Source organism: Phyllostomus discolor, chromosome 1, assembly GCF_004126475.2.
Source record: "Phyllostomus discolor isolate MPI-MPIP mPhyDis1 chromosome 1, mPhyDis1.pri.v3, whole genome shotgun sequence".
Classification (NCBI taxonomy): domain Eukaryota; kingdom Metazoa; phylum Chordata; class Mammalia; order Chiroptera; family Phyllostomidae; genus Phyllostomus; species Phyllostomus discolor.
This window is the reverse complement of record NC_040903.2, coordinates 45,488,427-45,513,094: the sequence shown is the minus strand read 5'-3', so window position 1 is coordinate 45,513,094 and position 24,668 is coordinate 45,488,427. Positions and strand designations below refer to the sequence as shown.

The following is a 24,668-nucleotide window of genomic DNA, read 5'->3' as shown; positions in this document are numbered from 1 at the left end:
TTGAACAAACATAAGCTGGAGTTCCCCATTTTTTTATGATAAATAATATCGTTCTCCCTTCTGGTGGGGGTTGTTAGGAAAATTAAATGCGGTAATGTGTGTAAAACACATCAGTATTATCTGCATGATAAGATTTAAGGGACTTAAAACATCTGCCACCCTTGCTAAAGTAACAACCTATAAACAGATTAAGAAATTCTAAGGAAGTGTTCTGTAGATCTAACTAGCATGTACTTGGAAGTAAGTGTTATAAGTAGATGAAAGTTACTAGTAGAGGCAGAAAATGTAGGAATTGACTCGAGGAAGAAAATTCTGATCTAGAGGAACATCAAAGTAACCTTAGTAATAAGACATTAAAGTGGTATCATATGGTAAGCATGGAGGCAAAAATGGACATGACATGTTAAAAAGAAGATGAAATGCCTGTGAGGTAATAATACAGAAGGAAAAAGTTATCAAAAAAAAAGGAATGGAAAAGGGAGCCTTAGAGTTGCAAATAGGAAAGCTGTGGTAACAGAAGGTAATAAGAGAGTTTCTTTCTTTTTCTTAATTTTCATTGGCATCTGTATGTGGAACAACAAAGAAGTACCATGTGCCTATTGTGTTCCTCCTTCCTCTAACACATCATGCACAATTCTGCCACTCCTAAAAATAATGCATTTTTCTATTTCTACTTAATCAAAAGCTTGCTTGTTCTAAAGGTTTCTAAAACGATCTAGGTTTTGTTTTCTAATCTGTATCCATTTAGCATTTAAGATAATATGCAGGATTGATCATGCAATGTTGTTGTCTCACATTAGTCTCTTATTTTATGTAGTTTTTTCCCCAAGATGGTTAATAAACTTGATTAAAGGTATCATTTTTCTACATGTTTTATAAACTCAATCTGTTTCCTATTTTGTACTAAAGAAATATAAGATAGATGTTACTACTTGCTTACCAAACTATAAGTATAGATTTATTAGCTTTTATATGAATGAAGATCAGTATGCTTCATTGTTTAATAATTGAGACATCTTCATTTTTTTAATTATGCTGATTTAATTTTTTAATTGCATTGCAATTAGGATGGCCATGTTGAAGTTGCTAGATTACTTCTTGACAGTGGTGCCCAAGTGAACATGCCTGCTGATTCATTTGAGTCACCATTGACTTTGGCTGCATGTGGTGGGCATGTGGAACTTGCGGCTTTACTTATTGAAAGAGGAGCTAGCCTGGAAGAGGTCAACGATGAAGGTTATACACCATTGATGGAAGCAGCTCGTGAAGGACATGAAGAAATGGTGGCATTACTTCTAGGTCAAGGTAATCATTCTAATCAAGACACTGAAGCATAATGTGTAAAATGTAAGGTTATAATTTTATAAAATTCAGTATTTCATTTTTCTAATAGATACGTATGTAATGAGAGTTGTCACAAAAACTAATGATAAAATATATGCTTTGAAAATGACTTCCATGCTGTGCTAAACAAAATTGAATAGACTTCTTTAATATAAAGCTTTCACAGCCATCGTGTGCTGCATGATTAAGAACAGAACTGGAGGTGGGAAGGGTTGTGGGTTATGTAGGAGCATATGTGAGGTTTAATACTTCTTCAGTTAATTTAGGAGAATTTCTCTTGGGGCAGAATACCTATTACTATTTCATATATCTAGTGTTTCACGAAACACAATATGAGAAATGTTACCATAAGTATTATTAACTTGATGAGAATGCACATGTAAGAAGCTCTCAAAGAGCTCAGTACACATGGACTTCTTTTTTGGAAAAAATGGAAGAGCACTTTACTGTATTAAGATACCTTAAGTTTAGAAGTACTCTCCCATCTCTAGCTGTATTTGTAGCCTAATTTTTATATTTGTTTTAGTGGTCGAGTTTAAGAGGAATGGCACATTTTAATAAAACCTTTTTATTGAGAGGTAATATTGAAATATATATACATACATATATATGTGTATATGTATACATACTGCTTTTACGCTTTTAGAACACTTTCATATGGTACCTGTTAAGTGTTAGCTGTGGTGATGCTGGTAATAATGATGATGATAATGTTGTGACCTTGGGCAAGTTAATTAACCTCAATTTTCTGAGCTGTAAAATGGAGTTAATAATAATAACATGTAAAATGTTTTTGTTTTTTAGAAGATTTTATTTATTTATTTTTAGAGGGGAAGGGGAAGAGAGAGAGGGAAAGAAGCACTGACTTGTGAGAGAAACATCAACTGGTTGCCTCTCATATGCCCCCAACTGGAGACCTCGCCCGCAACCTAGGCATGTGCCCTGACTGGGAATTAAACTGGCGACCTTTTGGCTCACAGGCTGGTGCTCAATCCACAGAGCCATAGCAGCTAAGGCTAAAATCCTTTTAATACTGCCTGGAAAATATAGTACTAGCATATTAAACATGAGCTGTTATCATCATCAACATCTTTTTTTGAATCTTTATAAGGATAAAATGTAGTTTATTTTTCTAAGTTATTTTATCACCTGACTTGTTACTTCTGGCTGAATAAATCTTACTTAAGCTGTGTATATCTAATATGGACTAGTGACTAGGATTTGGTAGTTTATTTTTCACTGCTTCTCAGAAGGGGAGAGTCACTTTATTATTTAGTAAAGTAATGGAAAGGTTCATTTTTGAAGTATGGTTTATTAAGAAACAATGATGGTTTGCTTATCTTTGGAATAAGTTAATGACTTTCTTTAAATAATTATTTTAGGAGCAAATATCAACGCACAGACAGAAGAAACTCAAGAAACTGCCTTGACTCTGGCTTGCTGCGGAGGCTTTCTGGAAGTGGCAGACTTTCTGATTAAGGCAGGAGCTGATATAGAACTAGGGTGTTCTACTCCTTTAATGGAAGCTGCTCAAGAGGGTCATTTGGAGTTAGTTAAATACTTATTAGCAGCAGGTAGGCATTTTTGCATTTGGGAGTTTTTATAATTTATATAAGTAAAAATGTTACAATGCAAATATTTTTTCTAATATGATACGCTGAATATGTGTGGAAAAGTGATATGATAAAATTTGAGTGTATTAGGAATAAATAATTTACTTTATTGCTGTTTGAAGTAGATGCAGCTTAAATTTCAAGTAGTGATCTATTCTAATTTTACTTTTTTGCTTTTAAAGGTGCAGATAATATTCTTTATTTTTAGAAATATATAAGGCTATTTTGTCTAATTTGAGGAGATAAGGCTTATCTAGAAAAAATTTCTATGCATTTGTGTTTTATGATTGTTTTATTAAGTCCATGTATTGTTCAATAATATTACAGGAGCTAATGTTCATGCAACAACAGCAACAGGGGACACAGCACTAACTTACGCCTGTGAAAATGGTCATACTGATGTAGCAGATGTCTTACTTCAGGCAGGAGCAGATCTGGTAAGCTTTGTCACTTTTTAAATCCTAGTATTTAAAATAATACAAGAAATTAATTTAAAATTATATGGAGAATTCAGACAAAAGGTATTTCTTTATTTCAACTTTTATGTTAGCCTTTTTACCATTATTTATCTCATGTTGTCACATTTCTCTTTTCTCTACTATTTGGTGTCCATTAGTATTTTCCTTATTAGTAGGACTATCGAATCTACTACTCTTCATTCCCCAAAGACACACACAAAAAGTGAAAACTTTGTGTTAGATGTATTAATACAAAACTATTTTCTCTTACTCATTCAGCCATTTTTTAGAAGTTTTTCTGATTTGGTATAAAAAGACAAATGTGGCTTAGATGCATTTCATTGTACTTAGGAAACAAGTTGTTCTTACACTGTTCAAAGCATTATTAAATGTTTAAAATATGGATATTTAACAAATAATCTTTTGTTTCAAATAACTTTTAGTTTAGTAAGGAGATTGAAATACCAAGGTCATTTATAAGGAAATTATAAAGAGATGTCATAGGGAAAGTACAGAGAGTAAACAAGGTCATAAGAGGTAAATATGTCATCTAAGATTGTTGTAATTTTGGGCTGAGTAAAATTTAGGAAGGTACAACATAAACAGCAATGTTGTGACAAAGGAGATATATTCTGGTTGGAAGAAATAGTATAGGGTTGGTGCAGCCTGAGAGGTAGGGAAGCATAAAGCAAATATTCATGGGGAAAATCACGTAGCTAGTCTTCCAGTGTAGCCTGTGAGTGGAGGAGTGAGACATAGAAAGGTGGTTTTAGTTTTAGTTAAAACGTAAGCACTGTTATGTTCTTGGGACTGAGATTAACAATACATGTTTTTTCCTGAAGAAGTTCATTGTTTATAACAAATATACATATAGACAGAAATAGGATGCTTCATAAACTAATTTTGTAATCTTCTTTTTTCTCATCTATGAAAGGAGAGTGTTGAATTAGATTGTTACTGTGATCTCTTTCAGCTCTCTGTGTTAGTATCTCTTGAAGCACTTGTATCACATTATTTTTTAATTAGATATGTGTATATTACTTGATTTTGAGCTTCTACAGTTTAAGAGCTAATGTATTTAGTGTTTACCACAGTGGCTATGAAACATGCAGCAATGTAATATTGCTTAGTTAATTGCAATTAGAATAACCTAATGTATGGCTTAAGAGAAAAATCAAAAGTTGTTCATCAGATGTGAGTATTAAAAATATATACATAAAATACTTTATAAAAGGTATTTTTTCCTCAAACCTATAAATTCTAAGCTTTGAAATTTTTTCCAGTAGTGTTCTTAATTATCCGGAAATCACAGGAATGCAATAGATTCTTCATCCTTTTGAGATCTTGAAATCTCTATTAATATCTTCTAATCAATGGTTTTAGAATTATTTAAGTTATCACTAGCCTTGTTTTTATATAAAGTAAAATAGAGATCATGGAAACTCATAAAGCTGGAGTGATATACTTACAGAAATTCATACAGATAGAATACAAACAGACAAAAAGAAAATCACTTGGAGTAGATGAGAGTAAAGCTAATAATGTGGATTGTTTTGGGAGGTCTATGCTAAAATGCCACCATTCACTGTTCAGCTTTCACAGTCCTGTCTGTAGAGAGGAGGAAAAACTATCCAGATGGATTTAGATGAGGGTATCAAATCACATGACTGTAACTCCAGTTCTTAAATTATTTCAGTAGAACATGTTTCTAAATTCAGATTTCTTAAATTGAAAAATGTATTCCTTAATTTTCCTTCAAAGAATGATATTTAATATATTTAGATTCAGAAATCAGTCCAGTTGTTTTCCATATGATTTTCATGAAAAAGAGTAATTGTTCACTAGCAATTAAATGTCAATTAAGTCTGTATTTTTTAAACAGGAGCATGAATCTGAAGGTGGAAGAACTCCTTTAATGAAAGCTGCGAGAGCTGGTCATGTTTGTACTGTGCAGTTCTTAATTAGTAAAGGTAGGTCTGTGTAAAATAGGGTGTATTTGTATTTTGTTTTTAAAAGTGTCTCTTCCCTTCCCTCAGGTGTTTAAAATTGAGGGATAAAAGACATGTTTTCAGTATCACATGCTGAGATTTTGTGAGTAGGTAGTTGATAAACATTCTACAAGACATAGGACAGTTCCAAACTATGAAGATTTGTCATACCGAGTAACACCTTTGTCAAGAAACACCATGATAAAGAAATTTCTCTACATAAAACTTTTGAGGGTTTAGATAACTTAAAGTGTGTTCTATTCATGTAATAATATATCCTGAAACTTCAATTTTTATGTTTTTTTAAAGTACATTTTAGTGATTATAATATTACAGTTGTCCCATTTTTTTCTCCCTTTTATTCCCCTCTGCCCTGCACCCCTCCTCCCACCAGCATTCCCTCCCCTTAGTTCATGTCCGTGGGTCATGCATATAAGTTCTTTGCCTTCTCCATTACCTATACTATTCTTAACTTCCCCCTGTCTATTTTGTACTTAACATTTATGCTACTTATTCCCTGTACCTTGTCCCTCACTCTACCCCCTCACCCTCCCCACTGATAACCCTCCATGTGACGTCCATTTCGGTGATTCTGTTCCTGTTCTAGTTGTTTGCTTAGTTTCGTTCATTTTTTTTTTTTTTAGGTTCAGTTTTGGTAGTTGTAAGTTTGTTGTCATTTTATTGTTTGTATTTTGATCATCTTCTTTTTCTTAGATAAGATCTTTTAACATTTCATATAATAAGGGGTTGGTGATGATGAACTCCTTAAACTTGACCTTATCGGGGAAGCACTTTATCTGCCCTTCCATTCTAAATGAAAGCTTTGCTGGATAGAGTAATCTTATATATAGGTCCTTGCCTTTCATGACTTCGAATACTTCTTTCTATCCCCTTCTTGCCTGCAAGGTCTCTTTTGAGAAATCAGCTGATAGTCTAATGGGAACTCCTTTGTAGGTAACTGTCTGCTTTTCTTTTGCTGCTTTTAGGGTTCTCTCCTTATCTTTAATCTTGGGTAGTATAATTATGATGTGCTTTTGTGTGTGCTCCCTTGGGTCCACCTTCTTTGGGACTCTGAGCTCCCTGGACTTTCTGGAAGTCTGTTTCCTTTGCCAGATTGGGGAAGTTCTCCTTCATTATTTTTTCAAATAAGTTTTCAATTTCTTGCTCTTCCTCTTCTCCTGGCATCCCTATGATTCAGATGTTGGAACATTTAAAGTTGTCCCAGAGGTTCCTAAACCTTTCCTCACTTTTTTGAATTCTTGTTTCTTCATCCTGTTCTGGTTGAATGTTTGTTTCTTCCTTCTGCTCCAAACCATTGATTTGAGTCCTGGTTTCCTTCCCTTCATTGTTGGTTCCCTGTATATTTTTCTTAATTTCACTTTGCATATCCTTTACTTTTTCCTCTATTTTGCAACCATACTCAACCATTTCTGTGAGCATCCTGATTACCAGTGTTTTAAACTCTGCATCTGATAGCTTGGCTATCTCTTCATCGCTTTGTTCTATTTTTGGAATTTTGATCTGTTTGTTCATTTGGGCCATATCATTTTGTCTTGGTGTACCTGTTATGTAGTAAGGGGCAGAGCCTTAGGTATTTGCCAGGGTGGGGCAACCCATGTCTGGGAATTGTGATGCTGTATATGGAGGAGTGGTCTAGAGGGAACAATGCCTCTTGCTTGGCTCTTGGCAAGCTATCAGTCACTTCCCCCATACACACAAGCAAATTGGGACCTCTGGTGCTGATTCCCAGGTGGGGGTGGGTGGGTTTGTGTACATTCTGGGATACTGTGGGTCTCTCCAACAAACTTTCCTGTGAGGCTGGGAGTTTCCCTTGCTGCTACAACCCCCAGAGATTTTTACAGCCAGAGGTTTTGAGGCTTTATTTCCCTATCCTGGAACCCTGAGTTGTATGGTCTGTCTTGCTCCCTAGTTGTTCCTTCTGGTTTATCAGCACTCAAATGTGGAACCTCCCAGTCCTCCAGCTGCCGCCTTGCTGGGCATCCTCTCCACCCAAGTTGCCCATCTCTACCCCTCCTACCTGTCTGAGTGAATGTTTCTTCCTTAACTCCTTGGTTGTCAGACTTATATACAATTACAATTTTCTGGCATTTCTGGTTATTTTTTGTTTTTTTAATTTGTCATTGTCCCTCTTTTGGTTGTGCAAGGAGGCCCAGTATATCTATCTATGCCTCTATATTGGCTGGAAGTCTGGATTTTTATGTTTATATCACTGCTTAACTTTGTAAAAGAGAAAGTATGTGTTTAGGAAGAATGTATACAATTAAAGAGGCAATTTATGCCATTTCCTTTTTACTGAAAATACTGAAGAAATGTACAGTTTAATTGTTTATAGGTAAAGAAAATAAATAAGTATCTTACTAATTAAATTATTTTAGGCAGTTTGAACACTTAATTGTGATGTATGTTTTTACCGTAGTGTTTTTGAAGAAGGGAATTACTTACATAATCACTATACCCTCTCTTTTGTGGTTGTTTTTAATGAATCCGATTGTAGTTTCTTCTTGCTGTTTTATTTTCATCTTCTACATTGTTTAGCACAGTGTTCCAAATTTGAGACAATACCTGGTTTCATCCTCAGATAATCTCACTGGAAAAAGATTATACTATTACTTTGTATCTTGTGTTCATTCTCTACTATTTAGCCCATGGGGAGCAGTGTTGATTTTCATTGGTTTTTAGTCTTCTTTTCTACTGAATAACTTAAAATGTAAATAAAATTTTATATTTTACTTTTTAAAAGCAGCAATTCCATTAGTAATATATTCTTTTATCTTTATGTTTTACTGGCACATACTGAAATATTTATAGATAAGATTTGCTTTGAATAATTCAAGGTGGGAGAAGAGAAGTCATGCGGGTATCTGTGAAACAAGATTGGCTGCATGGTTATAATATTTGAAACTGGGTAATAGCTATGTGGGGCTTTATTATACTGTTTTCCCTTTATGATTTTGAAATTTACATAACGAAACTGTACTCTAATAACATGATTTTCCGTGCCTTGTCTGTTTCAGGAGCAAATGTAAATAGAACTACAGCTAATAATGACCATACCGTACTGTCCCTGGCTTGTGCAGGGGGTCATCTGGCCGTGGTGGAACTACTTTTAGCTCATGGGGCAGATCCCACTCACCGTTTGAAAGTATGTACCTCAGATGTTTCAGGTAGCACTGTGGATTCTTTATTCTTGAATATTAGAAAATCATGTACAAGTTCCATTTATAATGGCATTCTAAGTGTATTCATTTTCTTCTGTTTTATTAGAGGCAGGTATTCTTTATTAAACCTATGATTTTTAATGTGTCTGAGCCTGTTGCCTTTATCTTCCCTAATTGTTCTGTAAATTAACTTACTTAAAAATTTTTTTTCCTTCCATATTCACTCTTTTAGGATGGCTCAACTATGTTGATAGAAGCAGCAAAAGGTGGCCATACAAGTGTTGTTTGCTATCTTCTGGACTATCCTAATAACTTGCTTTCAGCTCCTCCACCAGATGTCACTCAGTTAACCCCCCCATCCCACGATTTAAATAGGGTAAGATGAAAACTTGAGCATTTTATATTATAGTTTCTTTATTGCTCTTTTTCTCAGTTTCAGTTTAAACTAGATTAGTTTTTGGTTGTAGTAAGTAGTTCTCTTTGTAGATGTACTTGATGTGGTTAATAAACATCTGGTATAATATTTAGATTCTGGATTGATAGGACTTTGCTTTGCTCTCTTATGGCCATAATAAACCATTTGAATTCACTGTTCATCTGAAAAATGTCATGGAAAATAATTGGATACAAACACATTTTAAATAAATATGTCTTTGAGAGTAGTGCCATATTAAGAATATTTTGAAGAAGTCTTTATAACTTCTCCTTCATTTAAAGCATAGTATTTAATGGGGTGGATAGGAAAAGCAGACATGTAATTACTTTCCTTTGTCTTAGGCTCCTCGTGTACCAGTTCAAGCACTGCCCATGGTTGTCCCACCTCAGGAGCCTGATAAACCACCTGCCAATGTTGCCACCACTCTTCCCATCAGGAATAAAGGTCAGTTATACTTCTAAAGACTGTTTCTAACTTGTTCTCCAGGTAAAAATGATAAGATTACAAAAACCTAGCCATTTAAAATTATTTTTCCACAAAAATTGAATTTTATTGAGTTGGCATAATTAAAGATATTTTTACCAATGAAAAAAGCTTGTTATTGGGAGAAAAAATAGTTAATAGCACTAATTTGTGCTAGAACTAGAAGTTATAGCAAGAGAAATTCAGATGTAATTCTGATAATCCATGATTTCTTCTAATAACCAGTCATTTCTATTCATGTTAAAATGTTAGGCTGGGTATAGCTGGGCAATGCTTTTTTTTTTTGTAAATTAAATTTCTTTAGTGACATGAAACATAAAATTAACAGGTTATATTAAAATTAAAATTTATTTTATAGTAACTGGTGTAATACAATTTTATATCTGGGATACCTTTTCTCAACCATTCAAAGTTACTTCAGATATGCTTGTTTGTTTCTCTAGAATTCTGAGGTCCATGTTTGACTTGTGGATGTTGCACAGTGCATGCTTATAAGTTATGTCCCAAAACATTACAGCTACAAGTTTTAATCAGTTTTTCTTTTTAAAAAGTTTTACCTGCAGAACCAATGTGGTTTACATTTTTTGGTTTTTTGCTACCTATAGTATTTTACCAACAAGAACACTAAGTATTACCACCAGCTCTTTCCAATCACTACTATCAATCTAGAGCCTTGGCACCTTTTTCAGTTTATAGCTTCAAACAACTGATTGCTGTACCTGTAGCCAAATCTGTTTTTTCATCTGGCTATCAGAAGATACAGTGGATGATGTAGTCCAACATCTTTTCTTCCAGGGAAACTGAATGCCAATTCTCTACTGGCCAGGTAGCTATGTGAATATGTGAATTTATATCTTTCTTTATCAGTCTTGAAGATGGTAGGCCCCAACAAAGACATATTTAAGTTGGATTTTAATTTCCTGGTACTTATCAGTAGTTTGGGTACTCTTTGTGTGTATGTGTGTGTGTTTAAAAGGCACAGACTACTAGATGTGGAAAAACCTTGACTTAGAGGTCTAAGTTTTCCCTACATCTTAATAATTTAGCATTATTCTTTATTTTTTTAAATAAATTTTACATTATTATGACCAGATTACACATAGCCTTAGATTTTACTTTAATTGTATTTCTTAGATATCACAAACCTGCATCCCTCTATTGTCTAATTTTAGCCATGTGATATTTAAAATTTTTTGAAATTAATTTCCCAAAGATTACTCTATGCACATAATATACATACATTTTATACTTATGATGAAGAAGGTGAATTTGTTTTTAACTTTTTTACAGTGCATTTTCACCTTCTGTGGCTATGATAACTTGGTGCATAACTGTTGGCACTAAACCTCCCAACAGTAACTCTGTAATGAGGATGCCATTCATGTGCACTTCTGAGGGGGTTTCTTTTTCACACAGCTGCTTCTAAACAAAAGTCCAGCAGCCATTTGCCAGCAAACAGCCAGGATGTACAGGGTTACATCACCAATCAGTCTCCAGAGAGCATTGTAGAAGAGGCTCAGGGAAAGTTAACAGAACTGGAACAGAGGATAAAAGAAGCCATAGAAAAGAATGCACAGCTGCAGTCCTTGGAACTGGCTCATGCTGATCAACTTACCAAGGAGAAGATCGAGGAGCTGAACAAAACAAGGGAGGAACAAATTCAGAAGAAACAAAAGATTTTGGAGGAACTACAGAAAGTAGAACGAGAGTTACAACTGAAAACTCAGCAGCAGCTAAAAAAGCAGTATCTAGAAGTTAAAGCTCAAAGAATTCAACTTCAGCAGCAGCAGCAACAATCTTGCCAACATCTCGGACTACTAACTCCTGTTGGGGTTGGAGAACAGCTTTCCGAAGGAGACTATGCACGATTACAGCAAGTGGATCCCGTTTTGCTTAAAGATGAACCCCAGCAGACTGCAGCTCAGATGGGTTTTGCACCAATCCAGCCTCTGGCCATGCCTCAAGCTTTGCCTCTGGCTGCAGGTCCCTTGCCTCCTGGGTCCATCGCAAATCTTACAGAACTGCAAGGAGTGATAGTTGGACAGCCAGTACTGGGCCAAGCACAGTTGGCAGGGCTGGGGCAAGGAATTCTGACAGAAACACAACAAGGGTTAATGGTAGCCAGCCCTGCTCAGACCCTCAATGACACGCTGGATGACATCATGGCAGGTGGGTTTATATTGTTATGAGCAGGTATCAAAATATGATTTGCTTAAGGCGAGTAAGAGTGTGCCAGAATTTTTTGCCATTGCCCAACTTGGGAACTATTTTTGGACTCTTGACCCATGTATATCTTTAGAAGTATTAGTTCAATCTCAGAAATTCTCAGATGGATACAGGTCAAATTAAAGATTAGCTTGTTCAATTCAAGTGACTGAAACTTTCTGGCTTAGCTGAGTAGGCTGGGAATCTAGGTTTTTCAGTAGCGGGGTTGATGTTTGATTTTTTTGTTTTTGTTTTCGTTTTTTGCTTTTTCAGTTCAGAATACTAAGATTGAATTTTGTCTTTTTTGCTTCTGTATTCACACCAATAAACTGAGAAATTGATAGAAGTTGAAGTACAAAACTTAGTAGGACATCAGGAAGCTTATTTGTGAACAGAAATACTTAATATCCTAATGGATCAGACTTCAAACCTGATGGATATTTAAAAAAAAAAGTACCTTTAAAACAATAATAAAGTACCAAACTAAATAGGGTTTGATTATACTGTATGTCAGTGATTTTATCCCCTGTGAATGTTAATGTGTAGTCTCTTTCTAATTGTATTATGGGAAGGTGTGGTCCCCCCTCATAGTATCATAAATATCTCTTTTAATGTGTAGCCAGAGAAATTTTATTCCATTATAATTAATTTTATTGGCTAGAAGAAATACTTTAGAAGGTGGTTTTTTTTTAGAAGGTGGTTTTAATGGTTTTACTTTTTTAGTGCTTATTTTTCCATGAATTGTGAAACAAAGTGGTACGATGACATTTTTCAGGATTATAAACATACTGAGAAGGATCATATTCTTCATTAAAAAAAGGTAAAGGAAAAGAGTAAATTCGAAGAATGAAAGGGAGTAAAATAGTTCTCTCTCCCTTTTTTTTACTCTTTGGTCTATACTGTAAAAGATGATTGAATTGTTCTAATTTTGAAACTATGTTTAGTAGCATTACATATTATGATGAGGTTATATGTAATTGAACTTTCACCTTTTAAAAGAATACAAATTGATAGTGTTCACATATTTAGCCTAACACTCAGAAACTAAGAAACCAGCTGAGACAGATTTTCTGTACTTACCAATTGCTCTAGTTTCCTATTTCCATTCTCGCTTAGTATCACCTCAACACTAATACATGGAATAAAAGTCTGCTAATTTTATAGGGCACAACAACCACCTTGGGGGGGAAATGCTATTATTAAGAACTGTAAAGATTTTCATTGAGAAGTATAAAATTGTTCTATAGATTTGAACACTACTAATCATCATTAACTGGTTATAACAACTGGGAATACAATTTAAAAGAATTAGATATCTTATGAAAATTGGAACACAGCAGCCAAAAATTCCAAATTTGATCGTTACTTATGTCAGTTGATCTACCAAAGAATGTATAAAGTGTTATTTGTCCAGTTAAATGAAGAATGGACATTCCATACCAATGAATACTTAACTTTTTTTGATGTGCTATCAGAATTGACCTGATGTTCTAGGACATAGTTATCAACAGTGATTTGTCGGTTAGTTGTACAGTGTGTGCTGATCCAAATTATCAGAGGTTTGCAAAGTAGTTTTTCTGTTGGTTCACTTACCAAACAAAAACATTAAATTCTGCCTTTGTGTTCCAGGTGTTTTCATATAAAAAATAGTTTAAGCATGTAACTGTTTCAGGAAATATGACAGATATTTGTCATATTATGAAAATATTTTACCTCTTTACTATGCTCATTTACATAGGGATAGGAGAGATGGCCAGAAGGAAGAACAGGATTTTTTAAAACCCAACCACCTACCTGAAACCTGTCCCTGTCACCATGCATGTGCACACATATGTGTACTCATGCACTCACTTCTGCAGCCTTTTTTCAAACTTTGATGCTAGTACTTGTTCTTTCAGTTGTCTGATGACCATTTTCATTCTTTCTTTGGGTTTTTTACTATCTTACAACCTCATTAGGCTCAGTGGTCCTTCCCTCTGTCAGCATAAAGCTCTGTTCTTTATCCTTTATTTCCCACTTATTAGACTGCTGTTACAGCGTTCAGTGTCTTTTTCTCTAGCACTTAGCTGGTCAAAATCTGTCTTCCCTGTTCTACAAACTTGCCAAAGGAAAACCAGTTTTCCATTTAACACTGTTAATACCTTGCCATTGCTATACTCTCAGGTTTCCCTCTTTCCTTACCTGATGTTAAAACTTTTCTGAGCACCAGGTTTTCCCTCTTTAAAATTAACCCTAATGAAGTCCCACATATGTGTAAAGAGCTATACCAGAGTTCCTTCACATACCTATGTATTTATAATGATTACTTTTAAGTATAGAGAATGGATGAGTGACAGTTAGTTATTTAGTTTTAAATAAGGAAAGGAAATGAGGGAATTGATTTTCCTATCTCCTTTTAGATGAAGTGATAAGAGCAACCAATTGACCAAAAATAAGGGAACTTATTTTAATACATTCTTCAAAACAATTTACTCCAGTTGAAATGTAAATTGTATTTTAGTAATTTTAACAATGAAGCTTAATTTTTTTTGTTTGTTTAGTATCATGAAATATAAATCAGTTCTTTGGACAGATTGGTGGATGTTTTGTTTAACCTAATTTTTGTACTTAGCATTTTCATCTGAAAAAATCAATCCAATTAAAGGAGAATATGGAATCTATATTAAGAGCCATAAATTTTATATTTTTGAAATGTATATATTAGAATATGTACATTTAAATTCTCTTGATTTTTTAATTAATATACGAGCTATCAATATGGAGTAATAATGAAGGTCATTAGATGATCAATTTAATATATTAGTATAAGCCCTTTTCTGTTGATCTGATTCCTAAGTAATCAAATAGTGTTTTGTGTTTTGTTTTGTTTTGTTTGTTTTTGTTTTGTTTCCTCTTTTGTTTTTCCTTTGGCTTTTAAGTGGACTTTTAAAAAATGTATAATTATAGAATGTGTGTTGCTATAATGTATAGTGTATGTTTGTGCCTGAACTAAGGATTTTGTAAAATAGATTTCTTAATTGACAATCATGTTTATAATTGTTACAATAAGGTCAATTTTAGTTTTGTTCTTGGCAGGATTATAACCTCTTTTGCCTGGTTTCAGATCCAGTTGTGAATCATGACTCTTTTCTGTCTGATGTAGTTGATAACTACGTTGGTAACACATGTTTACACTACTGGTGACCATTCAAAGATTAATGCCCAGACTTTAGTACTTATAGCATGTTAATAGGGGAAAAAAGGATTGGTGTTCACGTACCAACTCCAGAAATGAGTTGATGAGGGAACATAGTACCCTCAACTGCCACCACCTTTGGAGTTCTCCCATATCAAATACTGGCCTAATTAGCCCCTTCTTAATTTGCATATTTTGGTGAAAATAATACGGTAAATTATACTTAAAAGAAATAACAATAATCTGTATTTGAAGGATGATTGTATGCATACATTTATTTCTACCCTAGTATTTTAATTTTGTCCTCATATGTCAGTGTGATTGCTGGGTTGATTGGTGGACATTTTACACCCCTCAGAATACTTATTGTGAGAAACTGTATTTCTGTGTGAGGATCAAATTTTTATATTTGACTGTGCTGTCATACTGAGGACTACAATTCAGAATATAATCATCCCCCTGTCTGCAGTTAAATAGTAGGAGGTGTTTTCAGATGATTGGATAGCAAGGTTTTCTCCAACAATGATGTTGCTTATATTAGTTTTTAGAATATAAGGAATAAAATCGCCAGGTAAAAATCACATTTTCTCCTTCTGAATATGACTATTTTACCTTTTATTCCTTTTCCAACTAAGAAGATATGATGGACGACTTACCATTTGCATTCATATATAATTTTAATTTGGAAAAATACTTTTGTTTTCAGGATTATTCTGAATTAAGGTTTTGTGATTATATACCAAAAGAGGGGAATTTGTTATTCAGATGACTTATTAGTTAGAAAATAGGTTACTCTTAATATACATTATAATTTTGGACTATTGTCAAAAATCAGAAATAACTAGGAAAATGAGTTAGTTTTATGGCAGTCTACCTGTAGACATTTTGTTTTTTAAAAGTTTTAAAATAATTTCTAATAATTATTTCTTACTGTTACCTAACAATGTTTCATCTTTATTAAGTGCAGTTATTTTGTTTAACAGCAGTCAGTGGAAGAGCATCTGCAATGTCAAACACTCCTACCCACAGCATTGCTGCTTCCATTTCCCAACCTCAGACTCCAACTCCAAGTCCTATCATCTCTCCTTCAGCCATGCTTCCTATCTACCCTGCCATTGATATTGATGCACAGGTAAGCTTCAAAGTCAGGAGTGATGGATTTTACATCATCTTTAAAATCATTAATCAGTGATTTAAATCATTGTAGAGTGCTGTGTCTCAGGGCAAAAAGCCACAATTATAAATAAATTAAATCTACATTTTTTAACATAAAATACCAAATACAGATTATTACTGTGTGATGGTCTGGTTTCTAAGGTCATCAAATAATTTAAAACTTTAGAGGAGGATGTACAAAGAAATAACTTATTTAAGATTTGTGTATATTTTCTTCTAATCTTAAAACATATGTTTTAAAATTCATAATGGTTTTCATGTAAAAGATTGTTTCATTATATATTTAATTGCATTTATATCGTCTTTGAAAATTTGATCCTGCTGACAGGCATATGTAATGAGTCTGTGTGTTTGTGTCTGTTAAACACTGTTAAGTAAAACAATAAACAAATAACAAATAAACAAACAAAAACGGGTTCCCAGGAGGGTGGGTGGAGGTAGAAGAGGGTATGGGGGGATAAATGGTGATAGAGATAGATAGATAGATAGATAGATAGATAGATAGATAGATAGATAGATAGATAGATTAGATAGCCCCCCCCCCAAAAAAAAAACCCCAGCCCACAGCCATTCTTTAAAAAAAAAAAAAATAGTTTACCATGAAATCTCCTGGAAAGTGAGGTTGGAGAGGAGAGGGTAGTTTGTGTTTTGTCGTAAAGAGATGCTAAGTGACCTAGCTTAGAAGACAGTTGAATAAGGTAAAGGGTATATAGCCTTCTTCAAGATTTATAAATGTTTACAGTTCATTTAGTTTTGTATTTTGCCAGGGTATGTCTCTGTAGTGGGGCTATACATTATAAAACTTCTAATTTTGTAAATGATCATTTCTTTATAAACTTGAATTTCAGGGTGTGTCTTTGTGTGTGTGTTGTTGGACCATTTAGACCATATACTCTTAACCTATTTAAAGTGTAGCCTGTCATTAAAATGTTTCTTGGTAATATTTGAAAAAGGAACTTCATTTTTCTTCTTACTTGCTTCCAAAATGTTTATTGTTGTATACATGCTACTTTGTCTTTTTTGAACACTTTAAAATTGTCAGGAACTGTTTTTAAGAAGTTATCTAATCTTCAGACTACATATATGAGATAACTATCTTAAATACTTGTTCCCTGATGGAAAAAACCTAGACTAATAGATTGTTCATTTTGCTTATGATCACTTCATTTAGCTAAGAAGTTGTGGGGCTGGGGGTCAAATTTAGGTTATTTGACTTCAAGGCAGCCTTCTTAAATAATGTACTGTACAGCCTTCTTTAAAAAATACGATATGGCATTCATTTGATGAATTATAATGCCTTGTGTTTTATATTGATAGCATTGTAGAATTGGATTGAACTTGATACTGAATTTGTATTATTTTCTTCCCATCTTTTTTGCTCTTGTTTTAACCAGAAGTATGTTTTGTAGTTTTTGTAGAGTCAAGAACTGATCCATAAGCAAAAGTAAAAACTAAAATGTAAAAGGATTTCTTTTAAAAAATGCTTTCCAATAAAACAGCCACAGAAAAAGTTCCTGCATGTATGATCATTTTATTAAATTTGAAATTATTGTAGTGACAGTGAAATTGTACGTGCTATACCACAAAATCAACCATCACTTAATCTCCGAGAAGTTACACATAAGTGCTTTTAAAGGGCGTTTTTTTTTTTTTTTTGGTTTTTTTTTTTTTAAAGATTTTATTTATTTATTTTTAGGGAGGGAGGGGAGGGAGAGAGAGAGAGAGAGCGCGTGAGAGAGAAACATCAATGTGCGGTTGCTGGGGGTTATGACCTGCAACCCAGGAATGTACCCTGGCTGGGAATCGAACCTGGGACACTTTGGCTCCCAGCCCGCGCTCAATCCACTGAGCTACGCCAGCCAGGGCTGGGCGTTTTTCATTTAAAAAAATAACTTACATTTTAAACTTACATTTTAAATGTAGTAGACATGCTTGTGTAAAAAAGATTTGACTGTGCCTCCTAAAAAAAACTCCTTTTTAACCTGGTCTCTACATCTGGGTTTTTCAGTTGGGTTAACCTAACATGAGTTACACAGCTTTTCATGGAGCGTACCACAATAGCTTAAGTTAGACATTAGAAAATTTCTTCTTTGGAAAACATAAAGTAAATATTCAGAAATAATTCTATACCGTTTTTACTTTTATTTTTGATGATGAGTAGTAACTTTTTAAAAAATTTACTACTGATTTTTTATATCAAGCAGATACATTACGTGATAAAAATATTCTTTGTTTAAATCTGACATTTTCTCTAGACCCTAAAATAAAAGTTCCTTGAGATTTTACTTAATGGAATTTTTGGTTTATGTTTGACAGTACTGTGCCATAACAGGGAAGTGATATAATAAAAAAATTAATACCAAGATTTTTTTCTCTATTTTGAAAGATTAAACATTCCCTAATAATTGGATCCTTTGTTTATTTAACAAACTTTGACATGTATATTTTTAACTCTTTTTAAATTAAATTCTTTAATTTAATCTTGATTACAACTCCATGAAATAAATACCGTTACTATTCACATTTTACATACAAGGAAAGTAAGACTTAGAAGGTAATAACTACTTGCCCAGCAGCTAATTTATGGTAGAGCCACTTTTCAAACAAATGCAGGCTCTTGAATCTCTGATTTCAACGATTGCCTATGCTACCTGTATTTTTGTTTTGTTTTTCATTTTCATTTTAGGTACGAATTTTGAATTTAAATTATATTAACCTGGTAAATTAGATGATAGAAAAGAAAACAAGTCCACCACCTAGTGGTAACAGATCATGTGTCCTTCCTCTTTCAGTCTTTCCAGCATACCCCATATTTACATTAAATCCTAATTTAAGGAAAAACAAAGTTAATTTTTTTAAAGCCTCAGTGTATGTCTCCTTTTTAAAATGCTAATGATTCTTAAAATTGTTCTACCTTAAACTCCTTTAATTGATTATTATGCTTAGGAAATAATAGTTTTATCAAGGATTAGCAGGAATCCTGTTTAACTTCTGGACATTGAAGAATGCTTTACATAAGAGTTTGTATTCTTTATAAGGTTCCTCAAATCTCCCGTTATATAACTAGAATTCACTGTTGGTGTGCAAGTATGTGCCACAGGCTTTTCTCCTCTCATATAATGGTTTTATTGAATCAGGTCTGGATATTTTCACAACTTAAGGTTAATACTACATCAAAGTTTATTTTAGGAAACATTAATGAATGATAGTTTGAAGGAATAACTTGGGACTGTTTTACTATAACTTTTGGTAGCATAGCTCTAACCCTTATTTTTTTTTATTTGAGTGATATAACAAAACTTATACTAGATACTCTAGATATAGAAATTAGGAGTCATGTAGATATTTTTAAGAATCATTGGTTTTATATGAAATAGTAAATCTGGTTGAAGGTTAAAGTTGAATGCCACTGAATTAATTAAATATTTTCTGCACTTTATTGTGTAAATTTTGATTAATAGCCAATAAAAATGAGAAAAAAACAGATTCTGTTCATAGGTTGGAAAAATTTGTGTTCTAGCTCCCCTTCTCCCTTTAACTCATATATTTAGACTGAAATGAAAAGTATGTAAAATTACACTTTACCTATAGTGTTATAAATACCATTTTTTATAAAGATCTCTTTTCCTGTAGGTTTTATAGTACAGAGGCCAGAGAATTGTTTATCACAATGATTTAATGAGAGAACTTCAGACCAGGAAACATAAGTTAATAAGTGATGTGTGATATGCTGCCATTAAAGCATTTCACTTTAAAAATGCATGTATTCTACTTATGGGTACTCTTAAGCAGGTTATTTATTATTTTAATGATTATTCATATTTATTAAATACCCTGAAGTGCTATCATTTTTAATCTCACATGCCCCCTGACATGGTTAGAGGATGTTTAGGATTATTAAGTTTGTGGAGGTCTAAAAAGTTTAGCCATTTAACTTCTAATACTTTTCAAAGTCTTTAGATGCAATTAATAGATATATTTCCATTTTTATAGACAATTCAGAAATGTTTTTTCACCTGCATTCCAGATCATTAAAAGTTGCCTTTTCACTTAATTATTGCATCTGTCTTATGGTTCCTTCTTGTTTTCTCACTCTTACAAATTTGAGTAGTCATATTGATATTTAGGGAATATTTGTACATTATATATAATGTCATCATTTTTATAAGCTAGAATCTTCATAATATCTGTTATGGTACAGAATGGCATATTTTACGATGTCATAGGCTAAAGGGATTTTTATTTCAAATATAAACCTGGATGAGCTCTTAACAAAGCTCTCGACATCTTTCTCCTTTTCCCAGTGTCTCTTAGGTGTATCACAAAGAATGTTACTTGTTTTCCTGTATAATATAACATAACTTCCATGATACTTTGCCTTCTAGAAAGTCATTACCTATATAGCTACCAGATTTCTTTGATAATATTAAAAATACCTACTTTTTTCTGTACCTTGTAAGTTACTAATTATTTTAACACCCAGACTTCTACTTCAGTTAATTTGTTTCTTGATATATTGCAAATCAGCATTACATTCCTTATCATTCTGGGTTGGACAGATCTCTGCTTGGGGTGGGGAGGGTGTCATTATTTCTTCGATTAACCATATTTAAAATACCTACTTTTTTCTGTACCTTCTAAGTCACTATTAATTTTAACCCAAACTTCTACTTCAGTTAATTTATTTCTTGAGGTATTGCAAATCAGGATAATATTTCCTATTATTTTGGGATTTGGTAGGTCTCTGTTTAGGGTGGGGAAGGTGGAACCCTGACTTCAAACGTTCTTTCATTCTCAACTTTAAAAGACAGTCATAAAATACTAGTTGCTATAATTTCTCTGTAATGCAGAAATACAATGAAGTTACCCACTCTAAAGATACCCAAGGAATTTGACTAGACTGCCTTTCTCAGGTTGAAATACTGTTTTTTCAGTTTTCATAATACATTGTTTATGTTTCACTCATAGTTTGAGCCTAAGTTTGTACTGTACGATAATGGGTAAGTTCATAGTGAGCAGGGTCAGTACTATAGTACTTTTCAGAGTACTTTGTTGTAGAAGGTGATAACAGTCAGTTGAAATGATGTTTTATAATGTGATTTAAAAAAATATTTTACTGATCCACTAAACTTTTTCATACTTTTTCAGATTTTGTTCTTTCATTCTCTATTTAAGATTGGCATCACTTTCATAAATTATGTTTTAACCCCCAGAAGATTTTTAGAAACCTCATAAACTTCATAAAGTTGACTCTTCTACTGTTTGTCTATACACTAACATAGAGAGCACATAAGATAGATGGGCTTAATGTTACATTGACCTTAGTCAGCTGTACCTTAGGGCTGCTCTGTGATGTAATGGAAAAACAGGATTTTGTTATCCAAAATCTTCCTGATTTTTTAGTCCAGCATGTACGAGTTATTAGGATATTAGACCATCCTATGGTCATTTCTCTGAGCCTTTGTCTCCTTTTTTCTGAAATCAGACATAATAATTTCTTCCTTATAAACCTTGAAATGAAGATCAAATACTAACACAATCAGAGCTGTCACTCATTTAAGTATTCATGTCCTTCTCCGTTGTTGTAGTTGGTGCATCTCTCCCTTGTGGCCATCCCTGATCTCAGCAGTCAGTAGCTCTGCTCTCTGCCAGCCTCTTCTGCAGAGCAGCTTTTGCGGTCTCCCTCTTCATCACTGACTAGTAGGCTTTTCTTATTTCTTGACTATCAATTTTGCCTTTTGTCTCTTGTTATTCATATTTCTTTTTATAATGGAGTTTGGTTTTTAGAGCTGTTGACCTTCTGGGAGAATATGCCTTTCCTTTTTATATTTATTATGTAAATATATAAATATAAATACAACAAATATAGTATATTTTGTATTTACAGAGTGGGGCAAAAGTGGGTTTATAGTTGTATGTGAAGTATAGTTTATTATTATTTATTAATTATTGTATTATTTTCCATGTGAACAACTGTAAAGCTACTTTTGCCCCACCTTGTATAATCCTTTGGTTTATTAGTAATAGTCTTTGAATGTGACTCTATTGTCATTTAATAAACTTAAATATTATTTATTATTTTCTAACAAAGCATCAGTTATAGGTGGAGAATGCAAACATAAATAGGAAATGTTTATGGCCCTCCAGGAATTTATAGTTCTCTGAGGGTGATAGCCACATAACTAATATTAGCACAGGGAAGACTGGCGTTAAGTGCTATAATAGAGGTGCATATGTAAAAATGAGATAAGATAGCTTAGACCAGTGCTGCGCAGTAGAAAAATAATGTAGGATATGCATGTAATTTAAAATTTTCATATAGCCACATTTAAAAAGCAAACAAATAGGTGGAATGAATTATAAGAATATATTTTGTTTAACCTAGTATGCCTATAATACTATTGTTTAAATATATAATCAGTATTGAATTGCTGAATTATTTTACATTTTTATTTCATACTAAAAGTCTTCAAAATTAAGTGTGTATGTTACACTTACAGCTTAAAGTGATCAAATAAGTCTGTCCCCAGCAAACTGGAATATTTTTCACCCTATTTAAAAAAATATCTCAACTTGGACTTCACTGGAAATACATGATTTCCACTTAGGTTTGATTAAGTACATTAAGTAGATTTGATTAAGTTGGAAAAGTAAATTTGTATTGCTCACATTGTTCCAGGCATACTAAAAGTTTTCCAATAACCAAATCAAGTATCAGTTTTAAAATTTACATTAAATCAAATTTAAAATCCAGTTCCTCAGTCACATTACACATATTTCTAGTACTAATAGCCATGTGTTGCTAGTAGTTTCCTTCTTTGTACAGGACAAGTTTAGAGCATTCAAAGTCAAGGGGTTTGATAGTTCAATAAATAAGCATTTTATGATAGAGTATGGCCACCAGTGAATCCAGCATTGGTTACTATCATTAGCAAAATCAGAAATAAATTGTGTATAAACAGTGTCTTGTCTCCATTATAATAGTCTTTGTCTTTCCAAATACTTTGTTTTTATATATATATCTTATATATATATATATATATATATATATATACACACACACACACACACATATTTCTTTTAAGTATTTGGGGATTTTGTTTTTAAATGCAGTTAAGTTACTCAGAAACATTTTTTTTCAACTCAAAGCTTGGTTTTCAGCTTTTTTTTTTTAACCTGGGTCCAGAACAGCTAATACGGCCTCACAGCTGAGGATTTTACTTAATATCCTTTATATTTTGAGGTTTTTCTGCTCTGGTTAGTAGGAACCAAACTGTTTCTGGCCCTGTGTAAGACCTGGGTATTGTTCAGCCTGATTCCTTCTGGTGGTCTTTCCTGGACCTCATACATATGTGCTGATCAAAACTCAGCTGAAGACTGGAACCCTCTGCAGATCTCTGGAGTACTCACGCTCTGTAGCACTTTCCTCTCCAGTACTCTGCTCCATGAATTCTAGCCACCTTGACCTCTCCAAACTCTGTCTTCTTGGGGAGACTACCAGGCTCTTTCCCGGTGCCCTCTTTCTACATTGCAGCCTGGAAACTCTCCAGGCAATAAGCTGAGTAAATCATTTCTGTCCTCAGACATTCTTGTCATGTAACTGCCATTAATGGCTGGAAGCGAAAGTGAGTCCACTGGATTTTTAATCACGTAGTTGAAAACAGCATATGGTTGAAAATCATACTTCTTTTCTTAATGTTTGCTTCAAGAATTGACCATAAACATTATTTGTAGACTTTTAAAAAAGCACAAGTTGATCACTAATGGAAAAGAACAACTTACTATCAAAATACTTGCTACAGTAGAGTGGTACATATCTATTTGTGTATACATATTACAGAATTGGTGTTAACATTTCTTAATTATTTAATGAGCTAATCATAAAATTAATTTTTTACAGACTGAGAGTAATCATGACACGGCGCTAACACTTGCCTGTGCGGGTGGTCACGAGGAGCTGGTACAGACATTGCTAGAGAGGGGAGCTAGTATTGAGCACCGAGACAAGAAAGGTATGGCCTATGTTAACATTTTCTCTAGATTATTTTTGTTCTGTGAAGAAATACTACTGCTAGCCATATTTTGATGGAAAATGGTATTGTCCCTTTGCTTAGCATGTAGTGAGGTGATCATTATTTTTCTTCAGGTTTTACTCCACTTATCTTGGCTGCTACAGCTGGTCATGTTGGTGTTGTGGAAATATTGCTGGACAACGGTGCAGACATTGAAGCCCAGTCAGAAAGAACCAAGGACACACCACTATCTTTGGCTTGTTCTGGGGGAAGACAAGAGGTAACATTTTTTCCAGTGTATTTTTTCCTCCATTTAGCAAATGTATGCCTTAACTTACATGATTTATGGTAATAATCAGTTGACACTTAGATTTTCTATCACAGTAACTGAAACTATTATCTGTTAGCAAAAGGAAGAATATCACTGTTAACATAAGCTATCTCACCAGAACAATCATATGTTGTTATTCACTTCATCTAAAAGTAGTACCTGCATAGGAATCCCACGTGCTACATTCAGGCTAAGAGAATGATTAAGACATTCCAAATAAAATCGGTAAGCTCCTGATAAGCAAGATTTATCTATATTCACTCATCTT

At 33.5% G+C, this 24,668-nt stretch overlaps 1 protein-coding gene across 9 annotated transcripts in view; it reads left to right on the top strand.

Annotated features, from left to right (window-relative positions):
- The window catches only part of ANKRD17 (ankyrin repeat domain 17), a 156,093-nt gene that overhangs the window by 80,118 nt on the left and 51,307 nt on the right, over window positions 1-24,668 (top strand). For 5 of the 9 annotated variants that reach the window (XM_028507737.2, XM_036021919.1, XM_036021909.1 and 2 more), the window contains 11 exons: window positions 1,068-1,305; window positions 2,727-2,918; window positions 3,285-3,394; window positions 5,298-5,385; window positions 8,439-8,566; window positions 8,815-8,958; window positions 9,360-9,462; window positions 10,918-11,670; window positions 15,865-16,013; window positions 23,958-24,069; window positions 24,204-24,349. In XM_028507737.2, the coding sequence (XP_028363538.1) occupies window positions 1,068-1,305; window positions 2,727-2,918; window positions 3,285-3,394; window positions 5,298-5,385; window positions 8,439-8,566; window positions 8,815-8,958; window positions 9,360-9,462; window positions 10,918-11,670; window positions 15,865-16,013; window positions 23,958-24,069; window positions 24,204-24,349 (2,163 nt within the window). The remainder of the gene's footprint in view (window positions 1-1,067; window positions 1,306-2,726; window positions 2,919-3,284; window positions 3,395-5,297; window positions 5,386-8,438; window positions 8,567-8,814; window positions 8,959-9,359; window positions 9,463-10,917; window positions 11,671-15,864; window positions 16,014-23,957; window positions 24,070-24,203; window positions 24,350-24,668) is intronic. The other 4 variants (XM_028507738.2, XM_028507739.2, XM_036021904.1 and 1 more) reach the window with 3 other exon arrangements.